General features: G+C 41.5%; 2 protein-coding genes across 5 annotated transcripts; both read left to right on the top strand.

Annotated features, from left to right (window-relative positions):
* The first annotated feature begins 4,593 nt into the window (after positions 1–4,593).
* Positions 4,594–15,555, top strand: prr16 (proline rich 16). 4 transcript variants are annotated; one of them, XM_020052148.2, is made up of 3 exons: positions 4,594–5,031; positions 9,720–10,456; positions 15,443–15,526. In XM_020052148.2, exons 1-2 carry the CDS (start codon positions 4,678–4,680, stop codon positions 10,452–10,454), a joined length of 1,089 nt encoding a protein of 362 aa, XP_019907707.1. In that variant the 5' UTR covers positions 4,594–4,677; the 3' UTR covers positions 10,455–10,456; positions 15,443–15,526. The 4 variants fall into 4 exon arrangements, 1 of the variants encoding a protein (XP_019907707.1); XR_828319.3 differs by having other exon boundaries at positions 4,595–5,031; positions 9,720–10,609; positions 15,443–15,555; XR_828318.4 differs by lacking the exon at positions 4,594–5,031 and adding an exon at positions 6,204–7,431 and having other exon boundaries at positions 9,759–10,609; positions 15,443–15,555.
* A 2,355-nt stretch (positions 15,556–17,910) lies between these two features.
* On the top strand, positions 17,911–20,655 carry pheta1 (PH domain containing endocytic trafficking adaptor 1). The gene is made up of 2 exons (XM_020052149.2): positions 17,911–18,028; positions 18,364–20,655. The coding sequence occupies exon 2, from the start codon at positions 18,396–18,398 to the stop codon at positions 19,278–19,280; it is 885 nt and encodes a 294-aa protein (XP_019907708.1). The 5' UTR covers positions 17,911–18,028; positions 18,364–18,395; the 3' UTR covers positions 19,281–20,655.
* Positions 20,656–22,655: the final 2,000 nt, after the last annotated feature.

The raw sequence follows: 22,655 nt of genomic DNA, 5'->3' as shown, positions 1-22,655 counted from the left end.
GAAAGAAGTGTTCTGTTGCCCTGTTTTTAAATTCTGTTAAGAAGAAGAATTACTCTCAGGATAGTAAGTGAATAATTGCCATACAACTACTAAGTTGCCAGCACTGCCAGCGAAACACTTCTCCTTTGCAAGGAATTATTGAAATAATTGAGTGGGCGTTTGAGTGACTCAACTTGGACTAAAATTGGAGACTTGGAATTGTATGCCTTTTAGCATATGGCATTATCATGAGAAAATCGATGAAAATAAGTGGGCATTTGAATGTCATTTCATTAAAAATGAACAACAATATTATTTTTCAAACAGCTTCACAAAGCCAATATCTCTTGTCTAACTGTGGTTTAGGGCCTACAGGAGTTTTTCCCCCAAAAATTTAATTATTGAGGTAACCATGGGTCAGGGGTTGAAAATGCAGACCGCAGAACAGAAACACACCCCACCCTGACTCCAAAATGTAACAGATGATGCAATAAGTTATACATGATTGTTTAGCTTGGGTGATCAATCCATAGTTTGTGTACAACACACACACACACACACACACGCAGGTCAGTGAAGATGGATGTGATTACTTAATGTGGAATTGAGTAAAATACCATTTCAGTTGTTATTCTTTAATGGCCGACAGTGTTGCCAACTGGATCCTTTGCACGGCATCCAAGGTGAAACAGATAATTACACTGTTCAGAATGTGCAGGAGTCAAAAGGGTTTTCTCACGTTAGGGATTGCGTGCCATTTAAGACAAGTTGCATCAAAATGGAATAAGCAAGTCCTGTATCATATTTCAGATCCTGATGAATGTTGTGCTTATTATTTATTTAGTGGACACTTAGGGGTTTACTGTCTTGTTTGAGTTTCTGTTGATCTTGCCAGCTCGGGGATTTGATTATCAACCTCTCAGATGCTATAGCTCTAAGCTATATTATGCCCTAATTATGTATGTCTTATGGTGCTTTTATGTTGAGGTAACAGTGACCCATCGATTCCGTCCACACTTCATATAATACATAATATTTATATAGCTATAACATATATGAACAGTGTTTTATGAACTGGCCGTCATGACCTAAATTTTTCCACAAATGTGATTTACTCGAAAACTAGCATATCTGACTTAGCTTTTGTGGGTATAGTTTTCACAAAACTGACATTCAATTTTTTTCAACAACATAACAAGAGTTAAATATAAAACTAAACATACAAATATTTACAATTAAATTATTCGATTTTTATACAATTCAATCAGAATTGTCCTAAGCACTTATCAGTCATGAACCTGGGAACCTAAGTAAACACATACCATAACATTTATAATAATTAACAAAGTTATGCAATGCCCAGTGGCCCACCTGTGAAAAAGTGATCGCCCTGGTACCCTCAATAACTAGTTTTGACACTTTTAGCTGCAACCAAAAGCTCCCTGTGTTTGTTGATCTTCGGTGGCTGTGAAAGAATTCCCCACTCTGCCAAACTACAAAAATCCAGCAATGTTTGTGGATTTTTTAAACATGAACTGCTTGTTTAAGGTCCTGTCAAAATATTTTCAATACCTTTTTACAGCACTGTATGTGTGAATGTCAAATGTGTGAAACAGCTGTCTGAAGATCTCGACTGGTTTGGGAAACCGCTTTAAAGGGCAAGCATTTTTCCTCTTTCTGCATTATGAGAGTGTAGATGTTATAAAATCAACACATATTCCATTCTAATCTAATGTCTGGTTATGTGTTGCACTGGATTTTGCAGAAAAACATTCCCATGGTGCTATTAATCCATATTTCTGTGGTTGTTATAAGTTCTAAGTATTTTGTAGTAAGTTGCAAGTATGGATTTATGGCACACTGGAAAGTAAATAACATTATAATATAATAATGTAAAATTATGTTCAGAGGTCTGGGTGCTTTGAAGTATTACATGACATGGTTAAATAGATGTTCACAATGTATTGCAGTCACCAGGGTCTATGCTAATGTAACAACACATTTTCTTTTGGCACGTCACCTCTAAGCACAGACAGTATGGAAATAAGGCCACAATGGTTGGTTCCTCCCTTTAATACAATGGAAAGCGGATTTTGGTCAGTTTGCGCTCAAGGTCCAACCAAGGTTTAACCCAAGTCCTGCTCTTACTGTCCATAAACTCTTGGCCGAGTTGTCCCGCAAGGTGTACCACCCCGTTCCCAAGAAATTCGGGACTTCTGTAGAGAGGGGAGCAAAAAGCTGTCAAGTGCCATATACCTGCAGACAACCCTCAGCAAGTACATCATCAGCAGCACAGGACTGTATCCCAATGGCACCTTATTCACAAAAGTATTTTACTGCGGTTGACCCATTGGTCCTGTTCCAAAGCAGTGCACTATGAAGAGAATGGGGCACCATTTGGGACACAGGCCTCATATAGCTAAATCCGTTCAAACTGACCTAATGTATCTGAGACCTCCGTGCCCTCGGGCCTCCTGGGTTCTTTGCTCCGGTCATGTTTTGATCTTTTCATTCCTGCAGCTCTGTGGCAGTGTTGACAAGCCGGGTGTAATAGGACCCCCTGAGACCATGACGACAGAAAGGCTGAAGCCGGACGTCTCTGAGGCCTCCAAACAGACCACCAACCAGGAACACACTGTTAGGGCATGACCAACGAAACACCAAGTCAACTGAGTTCAAGGTGAAACCCTATTCCCTACACAGTTCACTACATTTGAGTAGGGCTTATTAAGTAGTGTGCTAATAATAGTGCCCTAAAGTGATGTCTGATTAAACTGTGCACGGCGAGCTCGTTCATGATTTCCTCACAGCACTGAACGCATCCCCTGGCTGTTCTTGGTGTGTTCTCTTTTGTTTCTCCCATGTTTACTGTGTTTCCGTTCCTACAGGTTAGTGGCGCTACCAGCACTACAAGTGTCACTGGGGCTCCTACGACCTTGTCAACAGAGAGCCGCAGTAGAGATGCCTCTGAGGCCAAAAGGCTCCCACGGAAGTCAAGGGTGTGTGCGTTGAGGGAGCATCTGGAGGAGCAGGGGAAGGAGGCCGAGGAGGAGTGGAGGACAAAACGTGAGACAGTCGCGCTTTGGGCCTCTGCATTGTAGAAGAAACTGGAGAGGAGAAGACTTCCTTTCTGGAGAGCCAGCTGGATCACGCCAAGGCCAACCATCAGGAAGGTGAAACCAGGGCATCCCTTTCTGGATTGACAACTGGGAAAACGCCAAGGCCCTTCTGAGGAACAGTAGGTAGGTTACTTGTTAAATGTAATCCCTTAAGTTATCTGTCCACATTTGTAATCAGTAACGTAATCTTTTGATTTCTCAAACTCAGTAACCTAACCTGATTACTTTGAATTACTTTTAGATTACTTTCATATTAAAAGGCATTAGAAAACAAATAGGAATAGCCTATAACCAGTTGAACAGCTTTTGCAGGATCAATTTGAATAGCTGGACAAAAACAGAATTTGCATTTTACCTTATGGGTTATGTACAGTGCCTTTGGAAAGGGGTTCTAAACCATTGCCTTCTACTTCAATATGACTGGGCTACATCTCTACATTACATGCTAAAGGTCTGTCAGATTTTCAGTCATTCCAATTAATCCAATAACCCTTGATCTTCCAGAATCTGATTTCTATCTGAACATGACCCAAAATCTAAGGGTGTTAGCCTATTCTGGTATTTGTGTTTCATTCATGGTTTTAATTGCTTCAAAACATTGTTGAAAAATAAATGGCAATTTCTTGAAAAGGGTTTTGACATTGCTGTATACAGTACAAAAATCAAGATATCCGTAGCTGTTCGCGCGTACGCTAAATCTGCAGTAGTTTGATGTTCTGCTCCGAAACCGCCAACATTGTCAAAACGTTGCAGAAACCCCAGGCTCGTTTGCAATCGTGAACACCCCACTCAAATACGTTGTACCCGCCCACGTTACCTGCGATTATCAGGGCCACCAGTGATGGATTGCCACTGCATGATGATCACACACACAACGACTGAAGGGCGCAATTGTTATTTTGGTTCAAATAACTATGTTTTTAAAACATTTAAGAAAAAATCAAACATGCAAGGTGTCATATTTACCTATTATTTTTCTATTTAAGTAATTTTTTCAAAAGTATCTGTAATCTTGTTACAATATTTTAGTTGGTAACATAATGGATTACAGTTACTTTTTTTGTAATCCATTACATGTAATCAGTTACTCCCCAACTCTGGGAACAGGTCAGTGCTGCAGAGCAGCGGATGGCAATTCAGAAGTGGCAGAAAAGAGTGGAGGAGTTGGAGGTCAGTGCCACTACTTGCTGAGGGAAGAGCAGACCAATGCTGAAGACTTCTCTAAAAATGATGAGTCGAAGCTTAACGTCAAAGAGGAGGCTAAAACCAGAGAATCAAAGTTGATAAAGGATATTGAGGATATCAAGGCCAGACTGGAGTGTGACGACTGCCAGGCCTCCCAGCCAGCCAGAGCTCTGAAAAAGGAGAAGACTGCCCACGACCAGACAAGAGCTGAGCTTGCAAAACCGGTGGCACAGAAGACCGAGCTGGAGAACAACATGGCTGGGTGAAGCTTGATTTGGAGACCGTTAGGACCAAGTGCCACCAGCTGTGGAAGAAAAACCCTGTGGCCAAAGTGGAGGATTAGCAGGCAAAGAGGATTTTGTTCGACCAGCTCAGGGCTGATTTTGAAGGTAAGATGGTCACACTGGAGAAAGAGTTGAGGGTTGAAAAGACTTCTTACGACCAGCTGAAGGATGAGCCGGCAGAAGACAGACGGCAGTCTGAGAAAACTGCCTGGGAAAAGAGCAACACTGAGCTGGCCAAAACCCTTTTTGAAGTGGAAGAGAAGGCCCGCCAGTCTGTTGCAGCCCAGCGACAGGCTGAGGAGGAGCGGGGACAGGCCGCAGCCAGCCTCCTGGAGGTGGAGAGGCTGAACAGTGAGACTGAGCAGAGGTGGCAGGCCCTACTGAGGGAAAAAGGGCTGGAGATGGATGCCCTGGAGAAAGCAAAATCTGAAGCTCGGAAAGAGTTGTCCCAGATTAAGATTGAGGTAAAGAGTGTGGCCTGGTTAATTGATGAATGAGATGAGTGTGCTAAAATAAATAACACTTTTTATTTTTATTTTGATATTCCAAAATTGGGTAAATTTTCTTGTTAACCATTTAATATGTAAATGGTTTCATATTCTCTTCCAGATGAAGATATTCTCTTCTATAGTTCTTTTTTTTTTAAACAAGATCCTCCTAGCTTATTATGTCCCAGGGCTTGGTGGTATGATACGTCTAGGTTTATAATATTAATAAAATGCATGAGCTGTATTTACTGTTTTGTTTTTTGATATACTGTAACACCAAATACATTGGGAAAGTATTCAGACCCCTTATATTTCTACATTTGTTGTGTTACAGACCTAATTTTAGATTAAATATTTTTTAATTTGCTATCAATCTACACCATATAACCCATAATGAAAAAGCAAACAACTTTTTAGAAATATGTGCCAATTTATTGAAAATATAAAATGGAAATATATGATTCTCATAAGTATAGACTCTTTGTCATAACAGAGCTGGGCTTTCCTCAGTAAACAAAGAACAACCAGCTAGATGTATAGACATAATCACCACAGACCTAAGTTCCAAAGTGGAGGATTAGTGACGTCAAAGGATGACAACGTTATGTTTATATATGAAATAAATGTTTGGGTACTAAATATATGACAGCAGTTATGCTGTAAAGGTTACCCCCAGACAACACTCAGTATGTACCTTGGTCACTCGCACAGAACTGTATCCTTGTGTTTTAAAAAAAGCAGTGTTCTCACGTCAACAAACGAGCTCACTATATCAAGCAGCCAGTATGATATATATATATATAGGACATTGGTATTAGTGGTGATTTATCAAACAGTAGATCACTTTTAGGAGAATTAAGGCTCCTCGTCAGATTTACCCGTACCAGAGCCGGAGCTTTAATGGGAGCCAATCAGAGAGGCCCACACTAGAACGTTTCTGTTATGGTTGAAACAAATATATTATGAATTTTGCTGTTCTTGATTTGCAATATATTTAAATGAATACTAAGCTCCGCCCCTGAAAGCCAAGCTCCACCCCTGAACCCAACCTTTCTGTACGGAATGGGTTCGTGATGCTTGCACGGTCAGCAAATAGGGTACCTGTGTTACGCAAGGACAGAACAACAGATTTTTTTTTAGCATGAGGGCTTGGTGATTCGATTTTGCCACATTTTGGTTACTGGTCAGATGTTGATATCATTGTTCTAAATTTCTGAGTAAGACGCTGTAACTGCCAGGATACCTGCAGCCCCAATAATGGCGAATAACACAAATGGAGCAAAGCATCTTTCAAACCAAACAAGACTGCTGCGACAGGGTCCGGTATTTCAAAAGTTACCTGGGTTTCACGTATCGACTATGATTAATGCATAGGGTAGATTTCATACAGTGCATATAAACGGGCGAATCATAACGTGAATGGGTATTTGTTTTTTCACTGTATTTCAATGCATCTAAATATAAACCTATCAGATGGTTAAAATCCAGGTGGATAACTTTGGTATAACCAGCCCCAGGTGACCTGCTTCTGCCGTGCATGTGATGAGATGACACTATACGCGCAGCCGTGCAAAGACCGTTCTCTCCCCCGACGTATCAGACAACACGGAGGATTCGACGTGGATGCAATGTGAAAATGAGATGATTTTCACAATTCATTTATTAACAAACGTAGGCCTAACTGCAGCGTTTGAATGTTCATTGCGATGTAGCCTATAGATTATAAATGTGTTGCGCGTCCATTCAATGATGCCTGGCCCAGCCTACGGACCGTTATTGGATAACTGGACTTGGATTGGATTGCTGTGTTGTATCTACCATGGTCACTATCATTCTCTTATCATTCCATCCTGATCCGAATTCTGGACCAGATATCTGAATAGGAATCTTTAAAATTGTGAATTTGTAGTGCTTTCTATGAGGAGATGTGACATATCAACATTTTCTTTTTTTGACCGAAATGTGAAAGGTAACGGCGGAATGATTACCAGCTACTGTTGAGGAACACCTCAACACTATTTTGTTAACATTTTCTAATATAGCATATTTTACTATGCCTGTGTGCGCAGGCGTGTTGGCCGGGACCCAGTCCCTGTGCTTGGATACATTCTGGCGTGATGTTGGCTATATGGGGGGAAAGTGAAGAAAACAGAACATTAACATGCATCGGCAAAGTGGTCTTCCGGCAACGAAAGGATTTACTTGTTATCCTTAAAAAATACATTGTGCCAGCGAAGAATGTCAGGGACATCCAATACGGAATCTGCTGAAGGAGTAGTCTCCAAAGTTAAAGTAAAAAAGCAGATCAAGACAATCGTGAAGGATTTGGAGACCATTCTGGGAGACTTGAGGGATGTAGCCAAGGAACTCAAAGAGGTTCGTGGAATAGGTTTCCTGTGACTGGCTTATGTAGCTTTTATTTTAGATTAACTTACATTGCTTCATTTCACGCAGGTATGGGTGGGCATTTGCCTTTTTTTAATGGGTAACAAGATTGTTTTACCATCCGAAGGCGCAGATGGAAGTCCAGGGCCTCTATCTATTGGCCTATCGTATGTGACCATAAGTCGTATCAGTGAACATGAAAGACATTTAGGACAGGCTGTCTGTGCAGAGGATGAACAGGCAGCTGATGCTACGCCTTGATGCGTAGGCTTTGATTTAAGTGCAAAAACTAATCATGCATAACTGTTAATCGTCTAGTTCAACAGAATGGTTTTGCATTGCATTTCATCATCTAAATGCAGTCTAGCCTTTTGTTTACATGATAATGGTCTCCCTGTTAAATAATATAGCTGCCCGAGCACCTTTTACAAGATCAGGATTTTGTCTGTGTTGTCATTGGGTGTTATAACATTATTAGCATTATTTAAAAAACCAAACAAATGATCTGGCACTTTTGCTCTTACACGTGATTCTTATGGTCTTTCATTGACCCGTAGCTTATTATAACCCGCAGTCTAACCTGCTCATCTAAGTGGGTTTTCGACTGGAGCTGTCCGGCCGATTGGTGCCGAAATACTCGCCCTTTACATGACGGGTTGTCACTTAGATGAAGCACACTGTTCTTGTTCTTACATTATGGATGAAGTGTATACATCTCCCTGTGAAATCTGCCCTTTCATCATTCTCAAGAAGCATTTGAAACAAACACAATGTCACAGCAGGTTCGAGATGTCGTGTTCCTTACAGGGAAGCACATGCAACCTATTTATACTACTAAAGCGACCCACCTAGAGGCTTGTCAGTTCGTTTTCAGGTATTTCAGTAAATCTCATTTAGCAGTAGTTATCTAGTACAACTCATGCTCTTGAGTGCTAGAGTCAAGCCAGTGTTTAAGGGGAACTGAACCAAGATGTTTGGCATCTACACAACCCTTGGCATGTGGCACTGGATACTGGGACACTAAATTATCCATTTTACATTGCATGGAGATTTCACCCTACATGAGCCTTTTGCCCAACCTTATGCTTCATGCAATTTGGAAATGCAAATATTACCTCAATATTAATGCCTCAGTAGATCATGTAGGGTATAATATGGGGGTACATGTCACAAAGAGATTGGACAAAACCATTGTCCTCCACTGAAGTGTGAATAGTACATAATTTTTCATGATAGGCATTTTATCCCATTAGTCTTAATAAAAGGTACTATGTCAGTGACAGGTGACAAAATCCAGTTTAGCTAAGTTGGTTGCAAAACCAGGGTTGTGGAATCTATTCCCAGTGAGGCCACTCACTACTCCAAGTCGATCTGGATAAGAGCATCCACTAAATTGCTTAAATGTAAACAAAATAAGAAGTTACTTCAGACTTCTTTCCTAATATTATGATCATTGTGTCTTTCCATAACATAGGCAGTAAATGGGGGTTTTGTCTACTCAAACCTGGTGAATATTTTAGAGAAACCCACAATGCCAATTGTTCATTGGTATGCTTTGGTATATGCCTCCAAATGAAACACATTGGGATAAAAAAAAAGAACCAGAATGCTTAAAGGCAAATTTAGTCATTTGCTGTGAGGAGACATCTTTTTTTTTTTTTTACTGCCTGTAGGTATTTTATTTTCTTATTACATGAATTTATCAGGGCTGAGGATGGGCTTTCAACAGTTTCCATTTGACGTTAATTTGTCCACTGCCTGTGTGCGTATACGCACAAAATACATATATCTGTACTGATCATGTGTGTCATTGAATTTGTGTTGATTAATAGTCAGAAAGTGTTGTTTAAAAAAAAAAAGTAGATATATCTTTTCAGGCATTCTATGCCTTATTGGATGGGAAAGTGGTAAATGATAGAGGAGAGTTTTTGCTGAAAGAGCATCAGGTCAGATTTGAACACGCCTGTGGCAGTCCTTGTGCATTGGAGGCAGTGGCCTCTAAGCTCTTGTTTTTGATTCAGTGCTTAATTGCAGTGGGTCGGATGTGTTATTTTCCCCTGAAGAAAATATTTCTACCTGGGACTAAACAAAAGGGTAATATATTGTTGAGTAAGTAAATCTGTCTTCATTTAATCGCGTTTCATATCACACTTCAACCTCATAAGATTATACCCTGGCTGCCGTTGTGTTTTCCTCTCTAACAGGCTGTTACACTTGATGTCTGTCAAACTAACTACCACACTGTTTGTGATGTGGTTTTCCCGTTTCTCCCGGGGCAGGTTGTGCATGAGATTGACTCCCTCACCTGTGACCTACAGCTGGAGGAGGAGATGACGGACAGCTCCAAGACGGACACGCTGAACAGCAGTTCCAGTAGCACCGCCACCACCACCACGGCCTCCAGCATCGAGAAGATCAAGATCTACCCCGACGACGCCTCCTTCAGGCCCCCGTCTGTCGTTCCCGCTGTTCTGACGGTGCTGAAGAAGCCCCACCCTCCCCCGCCCCCTCCCAGGCTGACACCTATCAAGGCGGAGGAGAATAACAAGAATTCTCCATCAGGGAACCTTCTAACCAAGGCTAATGGGACACTTATGCGCAACGGTGTTTTCCCTGGGAAGCCAAACAGAGACTTATCGTGCTGCATCTCTAATAGTAAAAAGGACGAGAAGGCACTTCTGCCCGTACCTTTGCTACGGCACGAAAAGAGCAAATGTGCCCAGGCGACCCGGGAGCGGGTCCGGTTCAGTGAAAAGGTCCAGTATCATGGCTACTGCCCTGACTGTGACCTGCAATACGACGTTGAAAACACAGATATGCACTTACAGCTGGAGCTGACGGATGACACCAGCCCTGTCCATCAGTGCACCTCCTTACCACTCGCGTTGGAAAACGGCGGCCTCAGTGTTAGCTACAGTTTCCCACCCGCAAACCCACCTCTTGTGCCTCGTCCTCGCCCTTCCCCGAAGCCCCAGAAGACCATCCTGAGGAAATCGACCACCACTACGGTTTGATGGTAATCACCCGTATTTTCAATTCCCCCTGAATTATTTATAGTGTTTTCTAATTTCATGAGCACTTTATAATCCGGTCAACGGATGAGAACGGATGGAGGGAGACGGAGAGGATGTCGTCGTGAGCTCAGAAATGCACAAGGAGAGAATGAATGGTAAGTGCCAAACCACTACCGGGAGTGGAAGAGTTGGGCTGGGCTGGGAAAATTTGGGCAGGGTTGGGAAGTGTTGGGCAGGATTGGGAGGGGTTGGGCAGAGTTGGCCCCAGGTTTGGCAGGTTTGGGAGTGTTGGACTGGTTTGGAAAAAGTCGGGGCAGGGTTGGGAAGTGTTGGGTAGGATTGGGCAGGGTTGAACTGGGTTTTCTCAGGTTTGGAATGTTTTGGGCAGGGTTGGGAAGGATTGGGCAGTGGTGGGCAGGGTTGTGCCAGTTTTGGGTAGGGTTGGGCCAGGGTTGGCCCTTGTTGGGCAGGTTTTGAGAGAGATTAAATTAATTAATGTTTGTATAGTATCTAGTGTATTTATTTACCCCCCCCCCGCACATCATTCCAAACCATTTTTCTTATCACACATGAGCCTGGTCTTCTGCAGAGTTGCTACAGTAGATTGTGACACAGCATCCTTGTTTGAATCCAACGCCACCACATGCCATGCCCCAGGGGGGCGTTGATAAGCTGCGACCAGGATTCAAACCCCTGGCCGCAGTGACACAGCTGAACTGGGAGGCGTGGATTTCACAGCAGTGCTGTATATTCTCTACGAGTCTTGGGAACCCGGGAAACAAGAAGGCGTGTTAGAACATCTCATTAATTTATGCTCTGGGTTAAACCGCAAACCTAGCTTCCCTCAAATCCCAGAGATTCTTTACCTCAAGTCATACTGCTATGCATAAGTTTAAGATGGTGTTGCAGTGAGGTAATCCTTTTCTCCTTTTATATCGCATCACTGTCTCACCTCACTTCTTGAGGTGAGGAGAGTGTTGCACCGCCGGAGAGAAGAGTAGGATGAATACAATCATTTAAATCTAGAGCAACACTGACTGCTGGCTTTGCTACGGGATGACATAATAGAAACATTTTCATATTAAACTTGGCGCGAGAAAACAAACCGCGTGAAACCTCCCAGGGCTGACTCTTGCTGATCGAAAGTACACTCGTGTTCCTAGACATTCTCAGATTAAATTTCAGATCAGCGGATTTTGGTATTTTAATCTTAATTTAAGATACATTTTAATTTAAGAAAATTAAGTGAACTGTAACCAAATAGTATGGCCCGTGGGGAATGGTTGGATTATTATTAAGTTATTGTAATGTTTGAAAAAGGACCTCTAAAATAGGGTATGAACACAGCATGTCAGTGCCGGGAAATGAGGAAATTAGGCATACCCTGGAGGTAGATGGAAATAGTAGCACCTCCTACTAGCACACCTTCTAATTAGCAGGATTAGGCTATTGCTGTGCTGATAACACTATTTCACACTGACTTTGTACCAACACAAATGTTGACAATGCTCTAAAGCAGACACGGGAAAGAGGTGTGTTTCTATGTGTGTTTGTAAATGATCCTTTGCTATGTGTATACTGTATGTGAGAACCTGATGTCCCCACAAAGATAGATACCAGAAAATGTGGTTCCTGCAAGGTTTATTCGGCAAGTTCTCTCTTGGGAAAATGCGATTTTACGGCTTAGGGGGTTAGGTTTGCAGCCAAACACGCAATTGTGCATAGTGTTAATATTGTGGTTAGGTTTAGGGATTACGGGTTAGTTTTCGGGTTAGACGTTAGTGCTAGGTTAAGTTTAGGCATATAAGTAAGGTTATTGAGGGTAAGTGTTAGGGTTACACCTAGGGCTCGGGAAAAGAGCACATAGATTTCTGGGGTAGGGTTAGATCTCAGGCCCCACAAGGGTACCAAAACAAATGTGTGTCTGTGTAAAAAAAAAAAAAGTGGGGCCTGAAGAAATGCTGATGCGATTGGTCTCTCTGCTCTCATGGACAAGCTTACTAACCACATTCACTATTTAGATAGGGATTGGTGCTTGTTCAAGCATTTTAAATAAACAGAGACATGAAGAAGAAGAAAAAACTAAACATGAGGGATGCCATGAACGATGGAATAATATCCGCCTATGACCCTTGAGACTTCTGTGCCCGCCAAGTCACATTGTAAATGAGAGCAAGAATATTCCATTTTTTTCTAATAAAGAAAACAATATTTAGGTAGTACTGTTATATAGAGTAAAGTCAACCCAAGAATTATTGGCACCCTTAACGAAATGGAGCAAAGAAGATAGCAAAAAATTAAAAACACAAACAGTGAGTCATATTTTGGGATAAAACGTATGGGAGAGGAGTGTACTGTCATTATAACACAATAATATCTCAAACACAAAGCATTTTTTTTGTATTGGCACACTATAATAAATATTTTTGTTCCTGTTCCTGTGAAGGCTGACATGGTTGACTAACATGCACTCCATGCAACACACTTCCTTGACAGTCTTAGGTTTGTGCTAGTTGACTGCCCTCTTCAGTTTAGACACAATGATTTTGTGGTCCCAGAACCATTTCTGTCTTGTGTTGTCTTATTGAAAGGTTAATCGACGTCCAAATCTCAATCTCCAGGAAGCGGCAGCCAGGCTTTGGGATAAAATATCTTTAGTCTCCGTACGTTGTGGAATTCATTATGCCCTCGATCTTAACAAGAGACCCTGGACCACTAGTAGCAAAACGGCCCCAAATCATCAGTGATCCACCTCCATATTTTATTGTGGGTGTCAGGTACTTTTTCCTTGTATGCAGTTCGCTTTTTCTCACCAAACATGTGGACTTGAACAAAACGTTAAATTTTTGTCTCATCTGACTGCAATACACAATTCCAATTGAAGTTATAATGACGCTTCCCAATGTTCAGGTGATGTGTATTGTGGGTTGGGCTCAGTTAAGGTGCTTCCTTCTTGCAATCCTTCCAAAGAGCTTGTGGAGGTGGTGTCTAACAGTTGATTTTGAGACGCGATGACCTGTGCAATTCAGAAACTGTGACCCTTGGATTCTTCTTTGCCCACCTTACCACCATCCTTGCTGTGCGTGGGGGCAATGTGCACGTGCGTCCTCATCTTGGTGAATTTGCAACTGTTCCAAATATCTGAAGATTTTTGAAAATTGCCTTGCTAAGTGCTAAGTGCTAAGTGATATTCTCAACTGTTTATGTATTTTTATATAACTTTTACAAGTGTAGGTCTGTGTAGGTCAACAACCATCTGTTCCTTTTCAGCTGAAAGCTCTTTGGTTTTTATCAATGGTGATGGATGACATCACCAGGGATTTCACATGTGTGCGACCTCATTTTTACACCCCAGGAAAATCAATACAGTTCTTGGAGACTTCCGTCAATACAATTCCTGGAGACTGGGACCAACTAAAAGGCATAGGATTTCCTAATAGACACCACTGGTTTTATTTTAAATATTCTTTAGACCGTGCCAATAATACTACTTAATAAAAGGTTTTGTTTTAGAGAAATTATTGTGTTATAATGAAAGTACACACCTCTCCCTTATGTTTGAGGCCAAAATGTGACTTTACTGTTTGTGTTGTTGATTTTTAAGGCAAATTCACAATTTGGTTTACTATTATAATGAATGCTTAAGAATTAAAATAGTTTTCTTGAAAATAACGAAAGCCTACAGTAAAGTGCCAGTATGGTTGGCCAGAAACGGGTTTCCACAACTCTGCGCCCACACCAACGCGGTACATAGAGAGATACGTATCACAGTGATGAGTACCTCCAGCCACCCACTTAGCCAGCCAGCCAGTCAGATGCAGTATGTACATGCCCTATGCTGCGTGCACCCGTGGGTGGAAGACTATTTTAGAATGCTTCTGTAAAACTGCACGTGCAAAAAAAAAAAAACGACGGCCGTTGAGCAGATGGACCAGCATTACGCGTGACGTCATTGCTTGTCGCCTCAATAAAGATGTGACACGATTACACATAGCGCGGTGGTGAACTGATTATTGGTTTATTAGCTATCACGCTCCAGCGTATACGGTATTGCTGTAGCCCCTTACAAATTGCTGATATCCTCCGCATGTTATATTTGTTTGTTATGGCTTCCGTATGTGCTTGCGCGATAAAATGAAAAGACATTAAACAACATGGAAAGTGAAATGACGCACAACAAATAATGGAGTTCTGTGCCAGAGGCGTTACATCTAGAATGGAGGTGTAGCAGGGTCATGGAAAAACAAAATATTGTCAAGCTTAGTCTCCTAATACAAAACGGTGTGTGTGTATATGAGTGCGTGTGAGAGAGAGACGGTGTGAGTTGTTGTGAAGCAAACATAATGTGAGATTATTGTGCCCCATTTGGACAATAATAAAGGAAAAGACATCAGCTGCTCCTCCTTTTAGAAGCAATATTACAACTGGGACTTGTTTGTCACAGCTATGGTGACACAGCTGTTTAAATCCTAGTCAATAATTTGTCAAGTGGAACAATTGACTGAGAGACTTTAAAGAATGTCCAAAACAACACATCTGGGAAATATTGTAGAAAAGAAAGGAACAATAACAACATTATATTATAAAGTTGTGTGCTTATTATTGATGTACACCGTTTAAATGTGAGGATCCGTTGAAGATAGCCAAGTCAGTACACATACAAGTCATTTAACTTTGCAAGGAAAAACAATACTGGATTATGAATGCTATTGTGTTGCTATACATCAGTAGCAAGACAATGTACTATTCTGTTCACTGTTTTTGGTGATTTGATTAACACAAGTAAAATAAAGCCTTGAATGCTCTGAAATAATGCAATAATGTCTGTCAAAAAATAACCTCCCAAGCTTTTTTTCCCCAGAAATGTTCTTTTTTTAATCTTTTCATTCCCATGGCTGCTGCTGCTGTTATGCAAGTTCAATTGCATTTCCCATCTTCTTGTCAGAAAGCTCACATTAATGTATTTTCCTTGTCTCCCCCCCCCACAGGTTCCTCTAGGTAAGAGTGGAAACAGCCTTCACTGACACGAAACTGATCAACTTTGGTACATCATGCATTCTGTGAGAATGAGGCTCCCCATCTTTGACAAAATCCCTGATCCATTCCCAAATTATTTATTGTCTCTGAGCATCTGTCGACGTAAAGGGGCAGTCACTGACAAGAGAAGACCTATGGAGAAAAAAAGTTCACACGTCTTGTAAAATAAGATGAAAGCATTGCATTGCAGTGGTGCTGGTTAATATACAATTAAAATTGAGAATCTGTGAATTACTGATGTAACCTGGGATTCTGAGAACTCTTCCATTGGGGGATGTCTTGCTCATAGCAGTAGCTCTTCTTGAAAGTGGTGTGTGTGTTTTAAAGAGAGAGAGGTTGAGAGAACGAGTACCAAAAGAGACACATTCATACGTTTGTATTGGTTAAAGGTTTTTGTGATTCCTGGTGTAACTGACATATAGAGCTAGTACACTTTACTAGTAAGGATGTTGTCATCTGCAGGGACTGGGGACCATGTTGCAGCTTCTTAAATTCAATACCGCAGAGTATGAAACGCCTAAATGTGTCATATTGTAAATCTAACACGACAATAGAAGGGAAGAATGACTGGAACTTTGCAATTGAGGATGTTTACTTCTGAAATGCTGAGTGTATGCATACTGTATCAATGTATGGTCAATGTCAAGCAAATTACTTACAAAGATATGGCGTACAGCTTTAAACAATTCTGAAAGAAAGAATAATTTGCATCAAATTTTATTTGTATATATTTATATATTTAGGCATTTTTTTTCTACAGAGATTTTAACATTTAAGAATATAATATTTTTGATATTTTGTGGGATGAGAGGTGTATTTTAAAGAAGACTGTAATTCCTATAAAAATACATGTATCTCTTCAGGGCATATCTGGATAATTTATTTCTATAGTGAGAGAGTATTTATATAGATAGAAAACACGTTGTTATGTTTCATTAGTGGAGGAAATGGTTATAACAAATGTAAACGACCTAGATTAAACCAAATACATTGTTGCGCGTGTCAGAGGAGGCATGACGCTGGAGTGCATGACGGATTCTTCTCCCACTTCCCCTGTCATCACTGTGGTCATCTATGCATAAACTGGCGAGGCTGTCGGGACATGTTGCCCCGTCCACCAACTGGAATGCCCCTCACTTCCGCCCACCGTAACATGACGTGAACTTTGTGACAGTGTTGTCTGTGGACCGCTGGTGAATCGCTTTGAAGTGGATGGAACGTAACGAAACGAACAAACGTAACGACGTGTCGGGGTGAACAATGTGCGTGTCCACTTTTGGAAATAACTTGCACTTATGTTAGTCTTTATACTTTGTGAACTTTTCCTTTGATTTAGTATGTGAATTACAGAATTATTTCAAATAGCATGTGTTGACTGTGTTGATTTGAAACATCGATGTCTTCTTTTCAAAGGGTTTTGAAAGGTCAGTGGCCGTTCAAAGACTAGAGTAGTTAAAAGAAAAACTCTTACTGCAAGTGGCTCTCATGGTTATCCCAACTACTACACCATTCTCTCGTTTTCAGAAACCATTGTACATGGATAATGACTGCAGAGCTACTGTCGTTGCCTTTCCGCTTTTATGATTTGCAGTGGGCTGAGGTGTGTTTTAAGATTTTGGGCGTGTCTGGATGGAAGGGCAGGACATATACACATGTATTTTATGGGGCATAGCATGTATATTCGTTTCATGTATTTAGATACCACCAGGAGTTAAATTGGGCTTTCGGTGGGGGAGCCCTATTTTCTACTTTTCAGTTGTATCTAAAACGTTATAAACACTGGCCATTAGAAGCACGTCAGGTCAACTCCCCCTAGTTTAATTTCGATCAAATGTTACTGGCTGCTGCCCATTTTATCCCCTGGACACCACGGTCGTACGCCCTGTCGGCGCGCAAAGCGAGAGAAATCAAGTGCGCCTAGTTTTGCGGTGACGCAGTGTGGGAGTGAACATGTGACTGAGGAAAAAGAAAGACGGACGGAGTAGGGGGGAAAAAACGATAGATCCACAACTGCGTAAGGTATGAGCAAAATAATACTGGTGGACATGACAAGTGTCATATCCAATTTTTAAATATATACATTTTGAATGCCCGAAATAACAAAGTGTCCGGTTTAATGTACGTACATATGTGACGTTGGATGATTTTTACTGGACGAATATTCTGCCCGCAGTGGTGGCAGCACGCTAACCTTAGCTATCTAGCTAGTCATTTAACGTTTTGGTGGCGACTGACGGTTTTCTTGTTTGGAGTGGTTGGATTGGCTAGTAAGCTAAAGCTGTTGTTTGTAAGGGGAGGTGGTAACGCTGCTTCCGTGTGATGATGTGTCATCAAGCGAAGCCTGCCTAGCCATTAAAAGTTTGATAACGTTATCCTTGAATGTGATGTTTGAGTAAACCTTATATTCCTCAGTTTTAGCTCTGAGTGGCAGAGGAGAGAAAAGGCCAGGATGGAGAATTCTAGCGTCCAAGCCTGTTCCGAGGTCCAACTGGCCCCGTGGTGGTGAAGACTTCACCAACTGGATGTGAGATAGACCTGTGAGTAAAGACACTGTTTACATCCAGACTTGACTGAAATGCAGTAAGATGTAAGAGCACTTGGCCTTGTTGTAACGCTATTAAAAATGCATCGGTGATTAGACATGTCTGGACAGGGGAATGCTGCGACGCTCGCGCCTAACCCAGGCCAATTATATTACTTCAGGGCAAAAAGGCTAAGTGGTTCTGGCTAGCAGAGACCGTTACAGTTTTTTTGCATGACCGCAAAAAATGTTTGTACGATATAGTCCTTATCCCTACAACCTCCTGTACGCCTCTAGTCTGTACTAACTGTTAATAATTTGTAACCAGAAGCTGTATTGTATTTTTATAAGGACGCCCCTGGGGAGGAGGAAGAGGAGGCGAGATGAAGCTGAACGAACGCAGTGTGGCTCACTATGCCACGTGCGACTCACCACCCGACAAGACGGGTTTCCTGTTCAAAAAAGGGGAGCGCAACACGGCCTACCACCGCCGTTGGTTCATACTAAAGGGCAACATGCTGTTCTACTTTGAGGAGCGAGAGAGCCGGGAACCCATTGGGGTCATTGTGTTGGAGGGCTGCACCGTGGAGCTCTGCGAGTCGGCCGAGGAGTTCGCCTTTGCCGTAAAGTTCGACTGTGCAAAGGCACGCGTTTACAAGATGGCGGCCGAGAACCAGGCGGCCATGGAGTCGTGGGTGAAGGCTCTGTCGCGGGCTAGCTTCGACTACATGCGCCTGGTGGTTCGGGAGCTGGAGAGGCAGCTGGAGGAAACCCAGATGGGGGCTGGAGGGCTGCCGGGTAGGCCCAAGTCCTCCAGGAAGGCTGGAGGATTGGTACGCTCCAAATCAGGAGCTTTGTCTAGTGCTCCCACCACGCCCTCTACCCAGGTGACAGGTGGAGCCCTCACACAGGGGCCGGCTCAGGGACGCACTTCTGAGCAGGAGGAGGTGCTGCTCCTGTCGAGCAACTCTAAAGAGAACGGGGTGACTTGGAGCAAGCCGCCCGTTCTTGTCAACGGGTGCGCTGACGGCCCCTACTCGGGTGTGCCGTGGGAGGGGAATGGAAAAGGGAACGGAGGAGGCGAGGGGGCCAGGCCCCCACCTGTGCCCCCGCGCAGGCGGGGTGCCTCTCTTGAGAGTCCAGTCTGCCCCGGGACAGGGTGCTTCGCCAAACTTCACGACTGGTACGGAAAAGAAGTGGCTGAACTGAGGGCGGAGTGGCTTCAGTGCCAGAATGACAGACCTCTTATCTCTCAGACCAACTGTTAGCCAATTGGAAGGGGCATTCGCCACCTCACTGAATTGTTTTACCCCAAAACACCTTAATTTTAATTCCAGGAAGTGTGATCTAACCCTGTCTCGGGGCAGTCTGGGGAACTGTCTGATTTGCTAAAAGCAGCATTTTCCTGGTATTTTTAGCTCTCATGGGCCAGCAGCAATATGATGTATTGTCATGTGACTGTCCGTCACTTGGTTTTTATATATTCTGTTTCTTTTACAGAGAAGTTTTGTATTAACTACTTATTCTTTTGTATTGAAACACAAAAGACAAACATACATTTCAAATTTTTATATCATTGTTGTTTTCTATCATATTTCTATTAACAATGGATTATCACTGACTGTTACGGAATTTAGTTTTTTGAAGTATGTATTACATTCCATTTGACAAGCAGTCTTGAATTGGGGCCCGTTGAAGAATGAACACAGCTCAATTCATTCTTTATACCAATTTTTTTTAAATCATGTAGTGGATTACAACAGCAGTAATTTGTCACTGAATCATGTGCCTTATGATTTTCCTCTTAAGCTGTCATTGACTGTCACGGTTTCACTGTTTCTTTGTAATAGCGACAGGGTATACCTAACCATGCCTTTATAATTGCCACTTTTCTTTTGTTGCCAAAGCTACACCTCAGTGCAGTTATACATGGTGACAGCGGTTCATTCCATCTTGCTGTACCACATTATAATAATAAAAAAGGGGGGAAAAAAGAAGTACATTTGAAATGGATAGTTTTATTGTGGCCATTTTTGTTTCCGGGTGACACCAATACACCTTATTTCCTGGTTGCTTGCTTCCGTATGTAACCTTTTGGTGGAACAAGGAACGGTCAATGAAGCTGTGGGAAGAACATAAAGATCAGTGACCAGGGCAGAGGTGGTTGTTATGGATGTGACTGGGTACTCTTACTGTGGATGGATGGAACATGATCAGTTGTATGTTATTAATTATAATGTTTTTACTAAATACTTTTTCTGACACTAGGAAAACAAATTGAAAACAAAATGTACTTAGTATTATGTACCTTGTTACCCTTTTTTTCTTTTACAATCAGAGTGAGTATGTCATATTTTTAGATGAGACTTTGTATTAGTCTAGTTTATAAAAAAATACATGTTTAGCACATCTACTAATATTTGTCTGTGAAATGATGACTTAAGCATCAATGTTGTTTTGGTTGTTACACTACACTGCCTTTTTCCATGTGGCTAGATGTGGTCTAGAGATTGTATGCAAATGCCTTCAGCTGGTCACCACTGAATGACTAAATTAATTAACTTGATGTACTTCTTTGAGTAGGTGAGACTTAAGTAGTTATTTTACGTTTTAAATAAACACTTAACGATTTAAAGGTTTGAATTAATGATGTCTGGATGTTGTTCATATATATCTCTTTTTTTATGGGGGGGGGTTTATCCAGTTATGCCGCTTTTCCACTGGTGCCAAACACTCGTGTTTTATCATATGATTTTTTTTTGTTTCCACTGACACGGGCCACTAGGCCATGGCCGAGTAGCCCGGCTCTCACTTGAGGTACACCCATCTAGTACTGGGCTAGTCTGGCCTCTTTGGAGCGAAAATCTACGCCTGGTTTAAGAAGCTAGTAGCGGGCCAACTCCCTTTGCCTCCAGAACAGCCTGAATTATTTACTTGGCAAACATGTCTTTGTAGCTGTTTTGTTCTGTTTACTTCTGTTGAATAAACGTTTTGCAACTAAACGGTTAAATTGTTAGGGAATGAAATGGCCTCAACGCACTATAATGCTCCTCCCACATCTACTTCACTTCCTACGGGGGAGATTGACTTCCGGCGTTCTCACGCTATTTTTTTTAATCAATTTGCTTGCTATCCTGAACAAATTTCGTAGTACTTTTTTTTGTTGCAATGAGTAAGTTTAAATTTCTACCCCGCGAAGGAGGTAGTAATGAACATTGTTCAGTTTCTTAAAAATGTAACGGTGTTGTAAGTTTCCATAGTTTCCCGCTCGATTAAAAGATCAGAAAAAGGTGGGTGGTGGCAATACGATGGGACAACTTTACAATCACCAAACACACAAAGGTGTGCAGTACACATTTCGTCGACAGTGACTTCGCTGAGGGGAAAATTGGGGGACGGCGGTACCTAATAAAAGGTGTAATTCCTACCATCTTCGCATGGAGTAGTCATACTAAAAAGAGACCTGGTGTTTGGGAAAGGCGACAGAAACCACCTGCTCCAACAGAGGAAGACGAACGAGGAGAGTAAGGTTTCCTGACTAATATTGACTGTATAGTTTCTGATACGGTCTAGACGCATGATTTCTGTGCAGGCCCTGATGCCGCAGCCGTGGAAATTTCAGAAAAGCAATATATTCCCCATCACCAGGTGTCGCTCCAAACTAATAAGTGAATTTACATATGATGATTAAAGTAGTCTGGAATAAGGAGGCAGGCCTATTTTCTAGTTCATTGAATTTATCAATGAATATTTTATATTATAGAGATGAATATATTGTATTATACTGGGAATGACAAAATTAAAATCATTACATTTTTCTACATGTTTGTATTGCTGTATTGTCAGGATGTATTGTGTTGTGTTTTTTAACTTACCTTTTAAGTGTAGTCTGGAGACAATTCCGATCATGTACCATAGAGCATTCAGTAGTTCTCTTTAAGTTTTCCTCGTTTGACAGCGGAAATGATGAGGACAAAACTTTTCCACATATTTCCATCTGCGTGAAGCCAGCAAATCTTATAAACAGCTGGCAACAAACATTATATCACTCTGTAACTTTTCAAAATATAAGTCCTCTTGAATTAAAGCAATACAATGATCTTTATATTGGAGTATGTCATTTCTCATTTACAGTATATGTTCTAGATTCTCTTAACTTTAGGACTCTCTCTATATATAACACAATCCTGTAGATTCTATTATTCATGTGAATGTTTTGAGGATGTATAGGTTTTTAATTGTTTTATTGTATTTCAAAACGTAGAACACTATTTAAGTAGAGCACCTATTTTTGTGCAGTAATCATGATGAATGATGGAGGTTTTCTTCAAAATGTATATGATTGCCTATCTGCTGATTATGCTATGCTATAAGATTTCTGTCAGTTCACGTACAGAGGGACTCAACAAAAATGGTACGGTTCTAAGTGACCCGCTGAAGGTTTATTTGGGCAAAAGAGCGTGGTGTTTTGCACTAGTTCTGCAATTTAAAATGATCACACCCATATTAATCAGGCATAACCATGTGATTGACACTTGAACAACCAAATTGCAGCAAATAAACCTCAAATGTCAACTTTGTTCTGAACAAGTTAACGTGACCATGGTGTGGTTACCTGCTGTTCAGGTACTGTAAAGTGTAAA

Source organism: Esox lucius, chromosome 13 (genome assembly GCF_011004845.1).
Source record: "Esox lucius isolate fEsoLuc1 chromosome 13, fEsoLuc1.pri, whole genome shotgun sequence".
NCBI classification, from domain to species: domain Eukaryota; kingdom Metazoa; phylum Chordata; class Actinopteri; order Esociformes; family Esocidae; genus Esox; species Esox lucius.
Note: the sequence above shows the minus strand (reverse complement) of the source record. Positions and strands in the feature narration are given on the sequence as shown.

Excerpts from the sequence above, each read along its gene's own strand:
- pheta1 (XM_020052149.2), top strand. The coding sequence starts at position 18,396 with ATGAAGCTGAACGAACGCAGTGTGGCTCACTATGCCACGTGCGACTCA.
- prr16 (XM_020052148.2), top strand. The coding sequence starts at position 4,678 with ATGGTCACACTGGAGAAAGAGTTGAGGGTTGAAAAGACTTCTTACGAC. Across the intron at positions 5,032-9,719 it reads TGTCCCAGATTAAGATTGAG|GTTGTGCATGAGATTGACTC; the intron begins GTAAAGAGTGTG and ends CTCCCGGGGCAG.